This window comes from Nesoenas mayeri, assembly GCF_963082525.1.
Source record: "Nesoenas mayeri genome assembly, chromosome: 25".
Lineage (NCBI taxonomy): Eukaryota > Metazoa > Chordata > Aves > Columbiformes > Columbidae > Nesoenas > Nesoenas mayeri.
Genome location: NC_137549.1, coordinates 6,028,064 through 6,043,346, shown reverse-complemented (window position 1 = coordinate 6,043,346; position 15,283 = coordinate 6,028,064). Strand labels below are relative to the sequence as shown.

At 62.2% G+C, this 15,283-nt stretch overlaps 2 protein-coding genes across 5 annotated transcripts; one reads left to right on the top strand and one right to left on the bottom strand.

Annotated features, from left to right (window-relative positions):
* Positions 1-528: 528 nt before the first annotated feature.
* Positions 529-5,464, top strand: GRIN3B (glutamate ionotropic receptor NMDA type subunit 3B; the record flags this gene model as incomplete). Its single annotated transcript, XM_080359203.1, has 9 exons — positions 529-960; positions 1,605-2,194; positions 2,607-3,657; positions 3,820-3,965; positions 4,082-4,197; positions 4,484-4,635; positions 4,715-4,879; positions 5,020-5,087; positions 5,206-5,464. 9 exons carry the CDS (start codon positions 529-531, stop codon positions 5,462-5,464), a joined length of 2,979 nt encoding a protein of 992 aa, XP_080215329.1.
* Positions 5,465-7,092: 1,628 nt separating this feature from the next.
* Positions 7,093-15,090, bottom strand: TMEM259 (transmembrane protein 259; the record flags this gene model as incomplete). Of its 4 annotated transcripts, none has more annotated exons than XM_080359074.1 (11): positions 14,389-15,090; positions 12,966-13,232; positions 12,514-12,682; positions 11,594-11,704; positions 10,845-10,967; positions 10,392-10,492; positions 9,722-9,779; positions 9,327-9,410; positions 8,671-8,803; positions 8,396-8,495; positions 7,093-8,058 (listed from the first exon to the last, which is right to left on the bottom strand). In XM_080359074.1, the coding sequence occupies exons 1-11, from the start codon at positions 14,611-14,613 to the stop codon at positions 7,255-7,257; spliced, it is 2,175 nt and encodes a 724-aa protein (XP_080215200.1). In that variant the 5' UTR covers positions 14,614-15,090. The 4 variants fall into 4 exon arrangements, with proteins under 4 accessions (XP_080215200.1, XP_080215201.1, XP_080215202.1 ...); XM_080359075.1 differs by having other exon boundaries at positions 12,568-12,682; XM_080359076.1 differs by lacking the exons at positions 12,514-12,682; positions 12,966-13,232; positions 14,389-15,090 and adding an exon at positions 11,870-12,140.
* Between the last annotated feature and the right edge of the window lie 193 nt (positions 15,091-15,283).

Here is a 15,283-nt window from a genome sequence, read left to right as displayed (position 1 = left end):
ACTCATTAGATTTGTCTGGTGATCAATAATTTTTGCCAGCTGGTGTTTGGCTCCATTGCTCGCTTTCTTATTAATTTAGCAGAGGCTCTGTCTCCCTGGCAGCTGATGTTTGCGCTCCTGGTGGAGAGGGGCTTTTCCCAGCCGGGGGGGCGGCAGCGCTCGGCCGGAGGAGGAGAAGGAACGTCCCGGTGGTCCAAAGGCAGCCGAGCCCCCCCCGAGTGCCGGGGCGCCCGCGGTCCCTCTGCCGGCAGCAGCGGGCGGGTGCGGGGTCCCCTGGGCCGTGCCCGGCGGGACCCACCGGGGGCTGCGGGGCCGGCCGGACCCTCCCGTTCGGCTCGGGGACGGTGCGGACGCCACCGGCCGGGACCGGGGGCCGGTGCTGACGGCGGGGTCCGGCCGGTCCCTCCCCGTCGGTGCCGGCCCCACCCGCCGCCCCCGCCCGCCCGCCCGGTACCGCCCCCGGCCCGGTACCGCCCCGGCCCGGTACCGCCCCGGCGGGGCGCAGAGCGGCGGGGCCAGTGCGGGCACATGGCGGGGCTGCGGGCGCTCTGGCTGCTGCTGGCGGCGGCGCTGGGCGCGGGGCGGGGGCACCCGCAGCCCTGCCGGGTCCCGGCCCCCCCCGGCCCCGCCGTGCGCCTCGGGGCGCTGCTGCCGCCCGCCGCCCGCGCCCGCCTCCGCGCCGCGCTGGCCGCGGCCGCCGGGCCCGGGGGGAGCCCCGGGGGGGCGGTGCTGCCCCACAACCTCAGCCTGGAGCTGGTGGCGGGCGGCCCGGCGGCGCGGGACCCGGGCTCGCTGGCGCGGTGGCTGTGCGGGGCGCTGGCGGGGCGCGGTGTGGCCGCGGTCCTGGCGCTGCCCCGCTCCCGTCGGGAGCTGCTCCAGCTCGACTTCCTCGCCGCCGCCCTCCAGGTGCCGTTCGTCAGCCTCCTGGACACCCGCGGGCCGCTGCCCTTCCGAGCGCAGGTAAGAGCCGCCCCGGTACCGGTACCGGCCCCGGCCGGGCGCACCTCGGCACCGCTCCCGGGGCGCTCGGGTGCGGCTGCGGGGACCGGGGCCGCCGGGACGCAGCTCCCGCCGCTGCTTGTGCCGGCTCCGCCCCTCCTCCGTCCTTGCTCCGGCCCCGACTCCAATCCGATCCTCGTTCGGCTCCATGCCGGCTCTGTCTCAAGGGTCCCCATCCCGGCTCCCCTCCGACTCCATCCCACCCCTAGTCCTGGTCCCCTTCCCGACTCCATCCCGACTTTAGTCCTGATCCCCATCTCGGCTCTATCCGGGCTCTATTCCAACCCCTCATCCTCGCTGCATCCTGACTCCCTCCCGGCTCCATCTCTGCTCAGTCCCAGCTCCCCTCCCGACTCGATCCCGATCCCCATTCTGACTCCAATCCTGATCCCCATCCCGGCTCGATCCCGGCTCCTTTCCTGCCCCTCATCCTCGCTGCATCTCATCCCCTCCCGGCTCCTTCCTGGCGCCATCCCAGCTCTATCCCAGCCCCCTCCTGTCCCCCGTTCCAGCCCCATCCTGCTCCATGTCTGCTGCTCCCTCTGGGCTCTTCCCACGGGCCGGAGCAGGGCAGGGGGACAGTCACCACCCCTGTGTGTTGACAGAGCCCTTTCCACTTCCACATGGACCGGCAGAGCTCGCTGGAGACGCTGGTGGACGTGCTGGCGAGCGTCCTGCGGGCCGACGGCTGGCAGGAGGCCAGCCTGGTGCTCTGCCACCCCTGGGACGTCTCCAGCTTCCTCAGCCTCTGGGCTCGTCGCTCCCAGCTCTCCCTCCGCACCGTCCTGGACCTGGGCTACCTGGACGAGCCCGGGGCCACCCTCTACCTGCGGCAGCGCGGGGAGCGCCTCAGGGCCCTCTCCAGCCCCGCGCTGCTGCTGGGCTGCGACCTGCGGCGCGCTCGGCTCATCTTCCAGGCGGCCGAGGAGCTGCCGCAGGAGCTGCGCTGGGTGCTGGGGTCCCCGCTGGGCGCCGGTGAGCTGCAGCGTGAGGGGCTGCCCCTGGGGCTGCTGGCCTTCGGGGAGCTCAGCCGCCCGCCGCTGCAGCTCCTGCTGCAGGACGCGGTGGAGCTGGTGGCGCAGGCCATCGCCAGCGCTGCCCGTGCCCGCCCCGACCCGGCTCTGCTGCAGAGCACGGTGAACTGCCACGCCAGGCGCCGGGCACACGGCGAGTCCCCGGGGCTCTTCCTGGCCAGGTAAGGATGTGCTGGGGGTGCCCCTTTCCCCCACCCCGGCCCCATCATGTTGGGGTGCACGGGGGGCAGAGCTGGCGGAGCCCAGGGCTCCGTGCACAGAGCCCAGTGCTGTTCCCTGTGCGCAGCCGCTGCCGTGGGGCTCAGCTCCCCCCGGTCGCCATTGCCCTCCCCTGGGACGTGCTCTGTGCTGCCTGCGCAGGGGGGACGTGTCATTTCAGATCTCCCTGATGCTGCCCCAGCACGGTTGCTCTATAAATATGAATAACCCTTGGCCGCGGGAGCACAGTGAGCTGCAGGGCAGTAGCAGCGGGGCCAGATCCTGCTGCTCCTCCTGCCCTTGTCTGTGCCGACTCCATCCCGCCCCGAGCCCCCTCCTCAGCCCCTCAGCGCTGTGACACCCCTGTCCCACCAGGTTCCTGGCCAACACGTCCTTCCAGGGCCGGACGGGCCCCGTGCGCGTGGAGGACGCGGTGCTGGTGCGCCCGGAGCAGCAGTTCCGTGTCTGGAGCCTGCGGCGGGACCCGCGGGGCGACCCGGCCTGGGTGACGGTGGGGACGTGGCGGCACGGCGAGCTGCAGCCGGAGGAGGGAGCGTGGCAGAGCCAGCGCCAGCACGAGAGCCCCAGCGAGGGCGCCGGGGGGGCCCGCGTGCGGCTGCGGGTGGTGACGCTGGTGGAACATCCCTTCGTCTTCACCCGGGAGGCGGACGAGGACGGGACCTGCCCGGCCGGGCAGCTCTGCCTGGACCCCGGCACCAACGACTCGGCCGTGCTGGATTCCCTCTTCGAGGAGCTCGGTGCCGCCAACGGCTCGGTGCCGCGGGCGTACAAGAAGTGCTGCTATGGGTACTGCATCGACCTGCTGGAGAAGCTGGCCGAGGACATGCCCTTCGACTTCGAGCTCTACATCGTGGGCGATGGGAAATACGGGGCCTGGAAGAACGGGCGCTGGACGGGGCTGGTGGGGGACCTGCTCAGCGGCACGGCCCACATGGCCGTCACCTCCTTCAGCATCAACTCGGCGCGGAGCAAAGTCATTGACTTCACCAGCCCCTTCTTTTCCACCAGCCTGGGCATCCTGGTGAGGACCAAGGACACGGCGTCGCCCATCGGGGCTTTCATGTGGCCCTTGCACTGGACCATGTGGGTGGGCGTCTTCGTGGCGCTGCACATGACCGCGCTTTTCCTCACCCTGTATGAGTGGAAGAGCCCCTATGGCATGACCCCCCACGGCCGCAACCGCTTGAAGATCTTCTCCTACTCCTCAGCCCTCAACCTCTGCTACGCCATCCTGTTCGGGCGCACCGTGTCCAGCAAGACCCCCAAGTGCTGCACCGGCCGCTTCCTCATGAACCTCTGGGCCATCTTCTGCCTCCTGGTGCTCTCCAGCTACACGGCCAACCTGGCGGCTGTCATGGTGGGCGACAAGACCTTCGAGGAGCTCTCGGGCATCCACGACTCAAAGGTAGAAGAGCATCCGGGCTGCTTCTGAGGGGGTGAGATGGGGCTGAAGGCCACGGAGGGGGCGGTGGGGGGTCTGTCCTTCCTGCTGCATCTTCCCGGCTGTGACGAGCGTGGAAGGTCCCGCCCGGGCTGGGGGAACTGATGCTGCGGTGCCTCCTTCCAGCTGCATCACCCCTCGCAGGGCTTCCGCTTCGGCACGGTGTGGGAGAGCAGCGCCGAGGAGTACATCAAGAAGAGCTTCCCCGAGATGCACGAGCACATGCGGCGCTACAACGTCCCCACCACCCCTGCCGGCGTCACCATGCTCAAGTGAGCGGTGGCCGGGGGGGTACCGTCCTTTTACCCGGCACAGGGATGGTGTCCGGCTGGGGGACCCCGAGGAAGGGGGTGAGCCCCCTGCTGAGGTTCCCCCCGCCTTGGTGCAGGACGGAGCCCCCCAGGCTCAACGCCTTCATCATGGACAAGTCGCTGCTGGACTACGAGGTGTCCATCGACTCCGACTGCAAACTGCTCACCGTGGGCAAACCCTTCGCTATAGAAGGTTTGTGGGGGTGCAACAGCCGGGGAGAGGCATCTATGTGGGTGTCCTGTGTCTGTCTATACACGAGTCTCTGGCCGTGTGCTTGTCTGTCCATATATGTCTGTCTATACACATGTGCATGCATGTGTACGTATGCATGTCTGTGTGCTTGTGTGTCTCTATACGCATGTATGCACGTGTGTGTGTGTGTGTCTCTGTGTGTGCACACACGTGTGCTCGTGCCCATGCAGGGCCGGGGGGGTCTCTGCTCCAGGTGCCCCCCCAGCGCTGCCGCTCTCTCTCCCAGGCTACGGCATCGGGCTCCCCCAGAACTCGCCGCTGACTTCCACCATCTCTGAGTTCATCAGCCGCTACAAGTCCTCGGGCTTCATCGACCTCCTGCACGACAAGTGGTACAAGATGGTGCCCTGCGGCAAGCGCGTCTTCGCCGTCACCGAGGTGCGGCCGCTCGGCTCGGGGGGCTCCCGGGGGGCTGATTCCTCCCCACGTTGCAGCCAATAGCCCCGTCTCCCCGCAGACCCTGCAGATGGGCATCTACCACTTCTCGGGGCTCTTTGTGCTGCTCTGCATCGGGCTCAGCGGCTCGTTACTCACCTCGCTGGGCGAGCACGTCTTCTACCGCCTGGTCCTGCCCCGCATCAAGCGCAAGAAGAAATTCAACTACTGGCTGCACACCAGCCAGGTGGGGGTGGCAAAACCCCCCTACGGCACCGCTCCTGCTTCCCCACCCACTGTTCATCCCCAGACCCTCACCCTTGGTCAATCCCAGGACTGTCACCCCCTGGTTAATCCCCCATCTCGCTCTTCTCTTGTCCCACACAGAAAATCCACCGTGCTCTGAACACATGTGCGGAGGAGCAGCAGAGCCGGCAGCCCAGCTCGGAGCAGAGGTACAGCCGCCCCCCGCGTCCCTCCTCCCCGGGGCACCGGCCATTCGGGGGGGCCATGGAAGGGACCCCCCTGCTTCCCGCCAGCTCCCCACTCAGCCCTTCTCCCCCTCCCCAAAAGCGGCGCGCCACGGCAGCCCTGGCGCAGCCTGCGCAGGGACGTGCGGCGGGTGCGTTTTCAGCTGGACGCGGCGCCCCTCGAGGGGTCCCCGGGGGCGCGGGAGCTGCGGGCGCTGGACGGGAAGATCCAGGAGCTGCGGGAGCAGCTGCGGGCGGCGCTGGCCAGGAAGAGCGAGCTGGCGGCCGCGCTGGGCACGGCCGAGAGCAGCCGGGGAGCGCCCCCCGCGCCGGCCGCGGAGCAGCCCCCGGAGGAGCGGTGAGGTGGGGGCGGGCCGGAGGGCAGCAGTGGTTTTGAACTGCGCACGGGGAGGTGATGCAGTCTGCTTTGTCTCTTCCAGATGCGTCTTAAATGCAGGAACTGAGTCTTCCTCAGGCAGATCGTGACAGACGGACAGCACTGGCCTGTGTCCTTGACCATGGCGGGGTGACCGTAAAGGGCGAGGGGACAGCAAAAGGTCTTTCCCCCCCCGGCTCCGCTGCCACCGCTCCAGCCGGGACAGGGACCCCCCAAGTACCAAGCGATGGACTCGCTGCGCCCGCACCCCTGCACGGGACCCCCAAGCCCCCGTCCCGCAGGAACCCAGCACAACTGCTCGCAGGACGCCACAGCAGCTGTTAGATAGAATATTTATTATTATATACAAACACATTTTGTACATTAATTAAATAGAATGAACTCTACTCTTCATTCATCACATCATTTGGTTTGTTTCCCCGCCCCGCTCTATCTCCATCATCCCAGGCTCTCTGGTGCTCGGGCTCGTCCCCGCCGGAGGCCCCTGCTTGGGCAGGGGGGGCTGCGGAGGGAGGGGACGTGCTCCCCAGTCCCCAGAACAACACTTGGGTCCTGGAGACTGAAAGAAAAGAAAAAGGAGGCACCTGGGTGGGAAATGCAGAGAAAGTGAAGCGGGGAGCCCTGAGCAAGCCCCCTGGGACTCTCCTGACACTGCTCAGCTGTGGGGAGACAGGGCGAGACTTGGGGACACCCCCTACAGCCACCCAGGCCCCCTGAGGAGGGGACAGTGCCCCCGTGTCGCTCCCCAGCACTGCTCTTGCCACCCGCTGTGCTCCCCGGGCTGCGCCCTCAGCTCAGAAGCCTCAAGCATTCCACACTTCTCCGCTCGACCTACACATGCAAACCCTCATTCCAGCCCGTCCCTGGCCCTGCTGTCCCCGCCCCAGCCCCGTGGAGGGGTCGGGCACAGGCAGCTCCACCTCCGCTGCCAGGAAAATGAGGGAAAAATCAGCTGAAATGTCTTGGCTTTAGCGTTTTGGTTCTTTGCTAAACCATCTCACGCAGGGGGCAGCCAGTGAAGCCGACGGCTCCTCCGGGATGGGGCTGATCTCAAATGCAAACGTGTCCCACGGAAGGGACAAGGCACTGAAAAACAAACGACGTCACCTCGGGGGCAGGTGCCAAGAGCAGCGGCACAGACAGAGCTGCCGCCCGCGTCCCAAATGCCCCATGGATCCCGCCGGCTCAGCACCCGCACGGCTGGGGTGATCTGCTGTGCCAGGAGCTCCCCTGATGCTGGTGACAGGCGGGAGGGTCAAGGACAGAACAAATGGGGCTGAGCTGGAGCTTCTGCTTTGGTTTTTACCCAGCTCTGCCCTGGTGTGAACAGATCTGGTGCTGAAGGTGAGCAGATGTCCCCTCACACACAGCCGCTACTCTCACCAGAAACTGCCACGCACACACCTGTGACCAGCACCCGGACTGCAAGTGTCCCCACAGGGGCGAAGCTGGGGCAGGCGGGGGCCAGGAGCCAAAGGCAGGGCTGGAGCAGCAGCCTGCACCCCCGGCACTGAGCCCCCCAAGCTCCTCAGGGCCCTCCAGCCTCGTCCCCCTGTCCCTCCACCCCCTCCAGATAAGCCTCACACACACACGTGCTTTTTCCAGGGCAGTTTACTGCAGAGCCTGTTCACTGTCCCAGCTGCTCTTGCCTCCGCTCCGAAGAATTCACGGGTTAAGGATGATGGTGAAGTGAGAAACGGTAACAAAGGAAATCCCAAAGCCCTCCTGGCAGTCCGGAGTGACAGTGACAGGGGCTCAGGACAGGCTCCGGGGCTCTGGCTCTGAGCTGGCTGCGCTATCCGCTGGTGCTGGACACGGGCCGCTGTCCCCCCGGTCCCCAAGAGCGTGACCCAAACACCTGTCCGGAGCAGCGTCCTCCCCGGCGGCCAGAGGGGTCTGCTCCCGGCCCCGGGCTGCAGCGCAGTCGTTGGCACCAGGTTTTGCTTGGCTGCCTGTGCCCTCAGCAGCTTCAGTTTGCTGGGCAAGGGAGGCCCCCTCCTCCTGCAGCGGGACGGAGGACACAGCCGGAGCCACCTCTGTGGCAGGGGGAACATCTGCTGCGGCCACCACAGACGTTGAAGTGACCTCGATGGTGATGGAGCCCACGGCCGTCTCCGGGTGGTCGCTGCTGACCCTGATGCGGGTGACGAGTGCGGCAGCAGCGTCCTGGGGGCTCCCGCCGGCCTCGTGCACCGCGTGCGGCTCCAGGAGGCTGGAGCTCAGGTCGGAGAGAAACGAGGCCTCGGTAACGATGGCGGCTGTCTCGGCAACCCAGTTCAGGTCGCTGCCCACAGACGCAGCAGCAGCGATGACGCTGGTGGCCTCGCTGGGCGTCAGGGCCGCTGCGCTGCTGCTCTCCCCGGGGGCTGCGGCGGGCAGGGGGGGTCGGCGGGTGCCCCCATCCACGGGCCCGGCCGTAGTGTTGTTGTTGAGGTTGTCCTGAAGCGTCGTCTGCGTCCCCTGGCCCATCTGCTGCGTCTGCAGCAGCATCTCCTGGATCCGGATCTGCTGGAGAATGGCGGGCAGCTCGTAGTGGTGGAAGAAGTAAATCATCGAGTGCTGCGAAGGCAAAGCGAGAGGAGTCACCACCAGCCCAGACACCTCAGAAAACCGCTTGCCCCCCCGCTGGAAACACCGCAACCAGAGAATTCGGCTGCCCCAATGGCCAAGAGGTTATCTGAAATTTTGGAAAGACTTATCCCTCCCTTCTACTACAATTCCTGAAAGATGCTTTTACTGTTCCTTCATTTAACAGCACAGCCAGCGTGAGCAATCAGCAACATAACTGTTTGAATCGTGGGCAGCGCGTGGAGCGGCCAAGGCTGAATTCCCAGGGCAGCACCTGCCTCCAGGCGCCCGGTTGCACCAACACGCTGCAGAGGCGGCAGCTGCTCACCTGGATGAAGAGCCAGGAGGTGACGAGCGCCAGGCTGCTGTACTGCCCGTTGAAGCGGTAGTGGTAGGCGTAGAAGGCAAAGTGGTACAGGTAGAAGAACCTGCAGAGAAAGGCAATAATATCGATGCAGCAATGGACAGGACGACCTGAGCTGCTCTCCCAGGGAGCCAAACAGCAGCTCTGGGGCGAAGGCCTCAGCCAGGAAGGCTGGGAAGGACCTGAGCAAAGGGGACACGCAGTGAGAATGTGTGGCAGAGAACCCCGGCAGCCCTCACCTGAGCCAATGCCTCTTGCTCGTGTTGGTGTGGCAGCAGATGGCGTCGTACTGGTCGGCCAGCCACACGATGAGGATGATGTAAAACGCCGTGGTGGTGTCGTTGAAGAACTCTGACATGATGGCCTCCATTCCTGGGGACAGAGGGGGCGTGAGCTCAGCGCGCTGCAGGCACAGGCACCAGCAAGGGGCACCTGAGGGATCCTGCCAGCTCAGAGCCGGGGCCGTACGGCTGCACCGCAAAGGCCACAGCAGCATTAACTAGCTCTGTTCAAAACAGAAGCCAAGGTCAAACGAGTTTTGCTGCTGGCTGCAGTCGCTGCTCAGGCCAGAGGGTCAACTGGCTCCAGGCAGCGCAGATTTCAGGGGCTTTTGCTGTTTGTTTTTTAAATTCAAATTGTGCTAATGCAATGTGGTCACAGGAAGCGTGAATCTGAAATTAACTACAGTGACAAAGCTTCAGTTTCTGTGATTTCCACATGAGCCGCTTTTCCAGGGAAGGCAGCAGGACAATGCAGCTCACTGTGCCGTCACATTCCAGAGTCTTCTGCCTTGTGACGGGCAGACACAGCAACCACGGGCCGCAGGCAGAGCGAGGAACCGCGCTCCCTACAGACCCACGGGACCCGCTGCACGCACGACAAGTGGCGTCCTTACCGACCAGAGCCAGGATGACGGTGAGGAGGGGCGCGGCGGGGAACGCAATCGTCATGTTCATCTCCAGCATCTGCAACAGGTCAACTGCGAGAAGGAAACCAGGCTGTAACACAAAGGGGATGTGGGGCCACAGAACCCCCCATCCTCTCCCTTCCAACCACCACAACGTGCAGTGAAGGCAACGGTCCTGAGGCCTGCATCCCCGATACTTGTCAAGAGACAGAACAGCTCTCGCAAGCACAGTGACAGGGTACAGGGGGATACATTCCTGTGCACAGGACTCTTCACAACAGCCAAGAGTCTATATATATATATATATGTAAATATATACTATATGCTGTGCTGGAGTAGGCGCAGCACCCAGTGCACCCTGAAGCCCTTAGGTAAATCCTTACCGATGAAGACAAAGATCTGATGGTGCGAGTAGCGCAACAGCATAGAGACAGACAGGGTCTGGAACAGGAGAGAAGCGTTAGAGCCACACAGGGCAAAACCAAATAGCAGAGCTGGAACTGGGGTTTCCTCCCGTCCCACCGCCGTGCTCTCCAGCACCGGCACCCAGCGCTCGTCCCGTCTCCCTGCCCACAGTGTATTGTACAAGGAGCTGCATCAGTGGGCGGTCAGACACAAAGGAGAGTCACCCAAGACCAAACCCAGGCTCAGTTATCACTAGGGATCTTGTCTAACATCTGTGATCACCTCACACATAATCACAGGAGACACAGTTTTATCTTGATCACTCCTGGCAAATTAGTTAAACTTGTTCTTAAATGTCTCAGGCGACAAACTTCTGCATCTCACACCTTGGCACCCCGAGTGTTTAACTACAGAGACTCTCAAATGTGAATCTTCCTTTTGACAAAAAACAACCCCACTATTTCATACTGTTTCAGCTCCTTCATGTGTTTAACTTCTAGGCCTTTAAGAACCCACATTAAAAAAAACAATAAAAAACCAGAGCAGAATCTCATACTCCAGCAGCTGAGCTTTAAGAGCAGAGGTGAGCTCAGGCCTGCTGCCAGCAGCGGGCCCAGTGGCCAGGCCATGCCGGCCCCTGCGACTTACAAATATGACCATGATGACAAAGGCTGCCAGATAAGATGTCCTGGCCATCCACATGCTGACAAAGCGATAGTGCTCCCCAGACACGACATTGCGAAGGAAACCTGAAAAGAAAACAAAGAAACCACAAGCTCATTGTGATTAACCCCCAGACTGAGAACAAACTTCCAGCGCCTTCCAAAGAAACAGGATTTAAAGCACATGTGTGGCAACAGCTCCTCGCGGCAGCACGCGTTGCCATGCAGGGCGATAAGGCAGCAGGAAACCACGGCTGCAGACACCTCTCCCCGCCCGCTTGTTTCATTTTGTCCTTGACAATAACATTCATATGTAAAACACAAGGAACTGCTCCTTGCATAGAGATTAATTGATAGGCAGATGACTATATTAATGCATCCATAGAAATAACATCAACCGCTCTGCACAGCTGCTGAAAGCGATTCCTCCGAGCCTCACCTTTGTTTTCTTCGTTTTCAGCTAAAGCTTTGACGCTTGACATCAGGATGTCATCGTAACCCAGAAACTCATCCAGCAGCAGACGACTGAACCTGTCCCCAAAGCACTGATCCCTGGTAGGATCTAGAGAGAAAAGCAAACAGCCGCTCAGACTCCCTGCAGCCCGGGCCAGCACAGCCTCCTCCTCACCCAGAAAGACGTTTTCAGCAGATCTTCACCTGCACTGGGACCTTTGGCAGTAAATCTAAACTGGGCAGGACTGGGAGGGCAAATGTCACACGCTGACAAACCCAGCCACGGTCTCAAAATGCTGATGTCAATCCAAGTAAGAATTACATCAGGGCTGTCGAACTGGGTGCTGGTACAGACATAAAGGCAGTTTGCCTTCTAGGCCTGGACTACGTTCCTAGGCTCAGCCCAAGGAATGACCCCAAGCAACAAGGCTCTTCCTTCCTCAGGGAGAAATGGCTGGATACACCACCAGGCCTCACTGAAACAGGCTCCTGACTTGAGGCCGCTCTTCTGCAATGGTGTGACCCACTGCAGTAATAACGGCTCCAGAAAGCAGCTCTCCTGCCTGGAGCGCCATCAGCTGTTAGAAACAGTGTCCACCAGCCTAGAGATGAAGTGGCAGGTGGGTGTCTCACCCAACGTGGGTGTCTCACCCAACGTGGGTGTCTCACCCAACGTGGGTGTCTCACCCAACGTGGGTATCCCACCCAATGTCACCCCCAAGCTGTCCCACTCACCCAAGGTCACCACCATGACGGGGATGCTGAGGCGCTGGCGGGTGCTCTGGGACAGGCGCAGGAACCCGTACTCCAGCGAGTACTCCACGATGTACTCCTCCTGCGGCCATACTGCGAGGGAGCGCGGGGAAAACTCAGCAGCAGGGCTGGCACACGACTACCAGCAACAACAGCACCACTGGGTTCCCCCCGCCCTCCCACCACCTTCTGGAAAAGAGGATTAGTTGCAAAACCAGGCTCCAAGCTCCCTTCAGCCAGTTTAAAATTAAACAATACCAATTGTTTAAAACTGCAGCACACTTCCTTGGTGTTAGTCCTCAACCTGACTCTTCTGGGGAAGCCTCAGGGCAGTGGTTCCAAGCTCTGCCCAGCACTGTCCAGAACGGGCCCGCAGCTTGGCCTGGTCAGTCCCAGGTCTCTGCAATTTCTGCTTTTTGTGTTGTTTAGGAAACAGCAGGAAAATGCACTTTGCAACTGCTGAATGCCCAGTAAATTATCCACAGAGCAAGGGCACTGTGCTTCTCAGGAGACACAGGTCGCTGCTGCAATTACACACCTCAGAACTGAAGTCAGGAGCAACTGCAGTTTTCCAAAAAAACTTTTGATGCCTGAAGTTGCCCTTTTTCAGGTTCAAAATCGATGCTTTTTGCTACATCATCTACGAAAGGACAAACCCCCCTGCTTAAATCCGAGCGAAGCAATTTAATCCCAGACGGCCCCCGACTCCCAGCCACCCTCCAGCCGAAGGGAAGATCTCACTGCGGAGCCGTTGTTAGTACTGACACAATTAACCACGGGTCAAAGCAGCAGGGAAGACATTTAAGGTTATTGCGCCCGTGCCCGGAGAAGGCAGAAGGAGGGAGCCGTGCAGGGAGGGGGCAGGGGAAGGAGCGCACAGACAGCACGTAAGAGGCCTTTACCTGCTCTGGCTAGCATCTCAAACTCGGACACTGTCTCCTGCAGAGGCTGCATACCTTTAGTGGCCGCTTCGCTAAATGAGAACTCCCGGCTTTCGTTGTGGGGCAGCGCCTCGGGGGTGCTCACCCGGGACGGCTTCAGGAACACCTTGGGCTCGATATCCAGCTCAAACTGTTGGAAAAGTGCAGCAGGGGAAGTTGTGTCAGCAGCTGCTTCAGCTCCCGCCCTCTGTGTCCCAGCAAGGCCCCAGCACCCAAACGGGGACAAAAGAGGCCACTTTTGGTGTGAAACCATCAGAGGCTGATGGTTGGATTCGGGAGAGGCCCAGGAACACGCTCTCTTCCCAGGTGACCGAGGGATCATGGCAATGCTCAAGAAAACTGCACTAACATACCATTTCCCCCAAACCGACACTCAGGTTCCCACTCCACGTACACAAGGAACGCATCTTTACCTTGATAGAGCTGTTTTCAAACATATCCACAGTCATTTCCTCCTCTTCCTCCTCCTCTTCCTCCACTGTGGATTCCACCACCATTCCCGGGAACTTCTCAGCGCCACAGAATTGCAGGAAGATAGGGGCTCGGCTCGAGTTGCGCTGGATCTCCACCCGCAAGATGCCGTCGCGCGGCCACTTGTCTCGCACGTGCTCCAGGCAGTTGATGGGCGAGCGGGAGAAGGCGATGTGGATGTAAGCCAGGATGAAGAGCACGAAGAGAGCCTGCACACAGCCAGAAACAAAGCAGCGCCCATCAGCCCACCGGCCCTGGCTGCTTACAGGCTCCCCAGTTTTAATCAGCCCTTCTCTGCCCACAGAAACACCAGATTAATTTGGGCAACCGGATCTGCGAGCAGACAAGAGCTTTATTGCTTTCCAGTGGTCTCAACATCAACAAGGAAGCAGCCCAGAATCTGGCAATTTCAGCACTGCTGTGTTCACAGGAGACCACACCAAAGGCAGCGGAGCGTCACCACTCCCTTGCCCTGTCCCGCTCTGAGAAACAGCTACAAAGTCACCGCGAAACAGAGTGGACTAATAAAATCCCTTCCCTACAGCAAAGACAGTAAATCTAGCACGCCATTGCCCAACACTGTCCAAAGTTCAGGGCTGGGACAGTGAGCAGTACAGCTCAAACACTCCCTGTCCAACTGCACTAAGATGCTCATTCCTAATTAAACAAGCCGTCCTTGCTAGGAATCACTCCTGACCTATTTGCTGCGAGCGCACAGACTGGTAAACATCACATCTGCAGAGGAGCAGCACAGGGAGATGCTGTGGAAGGTAACTCGGAGACAGGGCCCTGGAAGCTGCAGTGCAGGGTTTGCCCCCCGGGCAGCGCACCCCATGGACACCCACAGGCCGCTCTGCAGGTCTCCAATCCCGCAACCACAGCAACAAGAAAGTGGGTTTTCACCGCGTTACACAGACACACCGGCACAGCTGAGCGTGCTGACTGCTAAAATGAAATAGGGTTAAAACGGGGTTGTCCGTTAGTCACTTCCAGAACAGACAAGACTCCAACAAAACACCCAACAATCAAATCTGTCACGTATGCAATGTATCCAAAAAGAGTGATTGCACAGATCAGAAACCTTTCATACCCACAGCTCTGGACCTGACCCACGCCGGCCCGGCTGCCCATCGAGCCGGCTCAGGGATTCCCTTTTTCATCTCCAGATCTGGTACCAGAGCTCTGGTGTGTGGGGTCAGCACAGACCGTCACAACCACTCGTGTCCTTCTCCCAGCCAAGCGGCCCCCGGGAGCTCAGCGGACAGCTCGGTGTGGGCGGCGCAAGCACAGGCCGTGACCCTCAGCAGCCCCAAGTTCTGTGTGTTTATAGAGACACTGGCGCTTGAGCGCCCGGCTGCCCCTCACCTTGAGGAGGACGAAGAACTCGAAGACGCGGCGGAAGGAGGGCGGGAAGAGGCGAGCGTAGGTCACTGCCATCTTGAAGAAGAGCGCGTGGAAGAGGCGGTCGCGCACGTTGATCAGGGGGTTCTGGTTGAGGTTGGGGTTGCGCACGCCACGGTTGTTCCCCCCACCGGCCCCGTTGTTGTTGGCCGGGTGGTGGTTGTTGGCGTTCGGCTGGTTGTCGGACATGCTGGCGCCTCGGCCGGGAGCCGAAGGGTCCTGCCCCGGGCCGGGGGAGCCGCTCCTGCTCCGCAGAGCGGGCTCGGGCCGAGGAGGCCGCGCCGGAGGGGCCGTCGGGTCAAGCGGCGGCTCCGAGAGGCGGCGGAGAAGCCCCGTCCCGGGGGTCCCGCTTTCCTCAGGGGGTCCCGGCCCGGGCTCGTGGCGCAGACGCCTCCCGAGCGGGCGGGTCAGGCTTGGCGGGGCCCAGGCCCGGGGCTCAGCGGGCCGCTGCCTCGGCGGGGCCCGGGAGCGGCACGGCCCGAGCAGGCCCAGCAGGGACGAGGCTCCTGGGCCGGCCCCGCGGCCATGGGGTTCCGTCACCGGGGCGGCGCGGCTCGGCTCGGCTCGGCTCTGCTGGCGCGGCGCGGTGTGGAGCGGCCCAGTCCCGTCTCCTCAGCGCCCCGGCCCGTCCCCTCAGCGCCCCGCCGCCATCTTCCTCCGCCGGCACCGACGACGGCGGCAACGCGCATGCGCGAGGGCCACCGGGGAACCCTGGGACGGTGACGGGTGGGCGCAGACCACGCCCCGTTATGCAAAGTAGAAGACCTCCCGCAATGCACCGCGCGGCGCCGGCCGCACTGCGTGGGGGCCATCCAGGGAAACGCCAAAATTTCTCGTGAAAAAGAGGATTAATAAAACC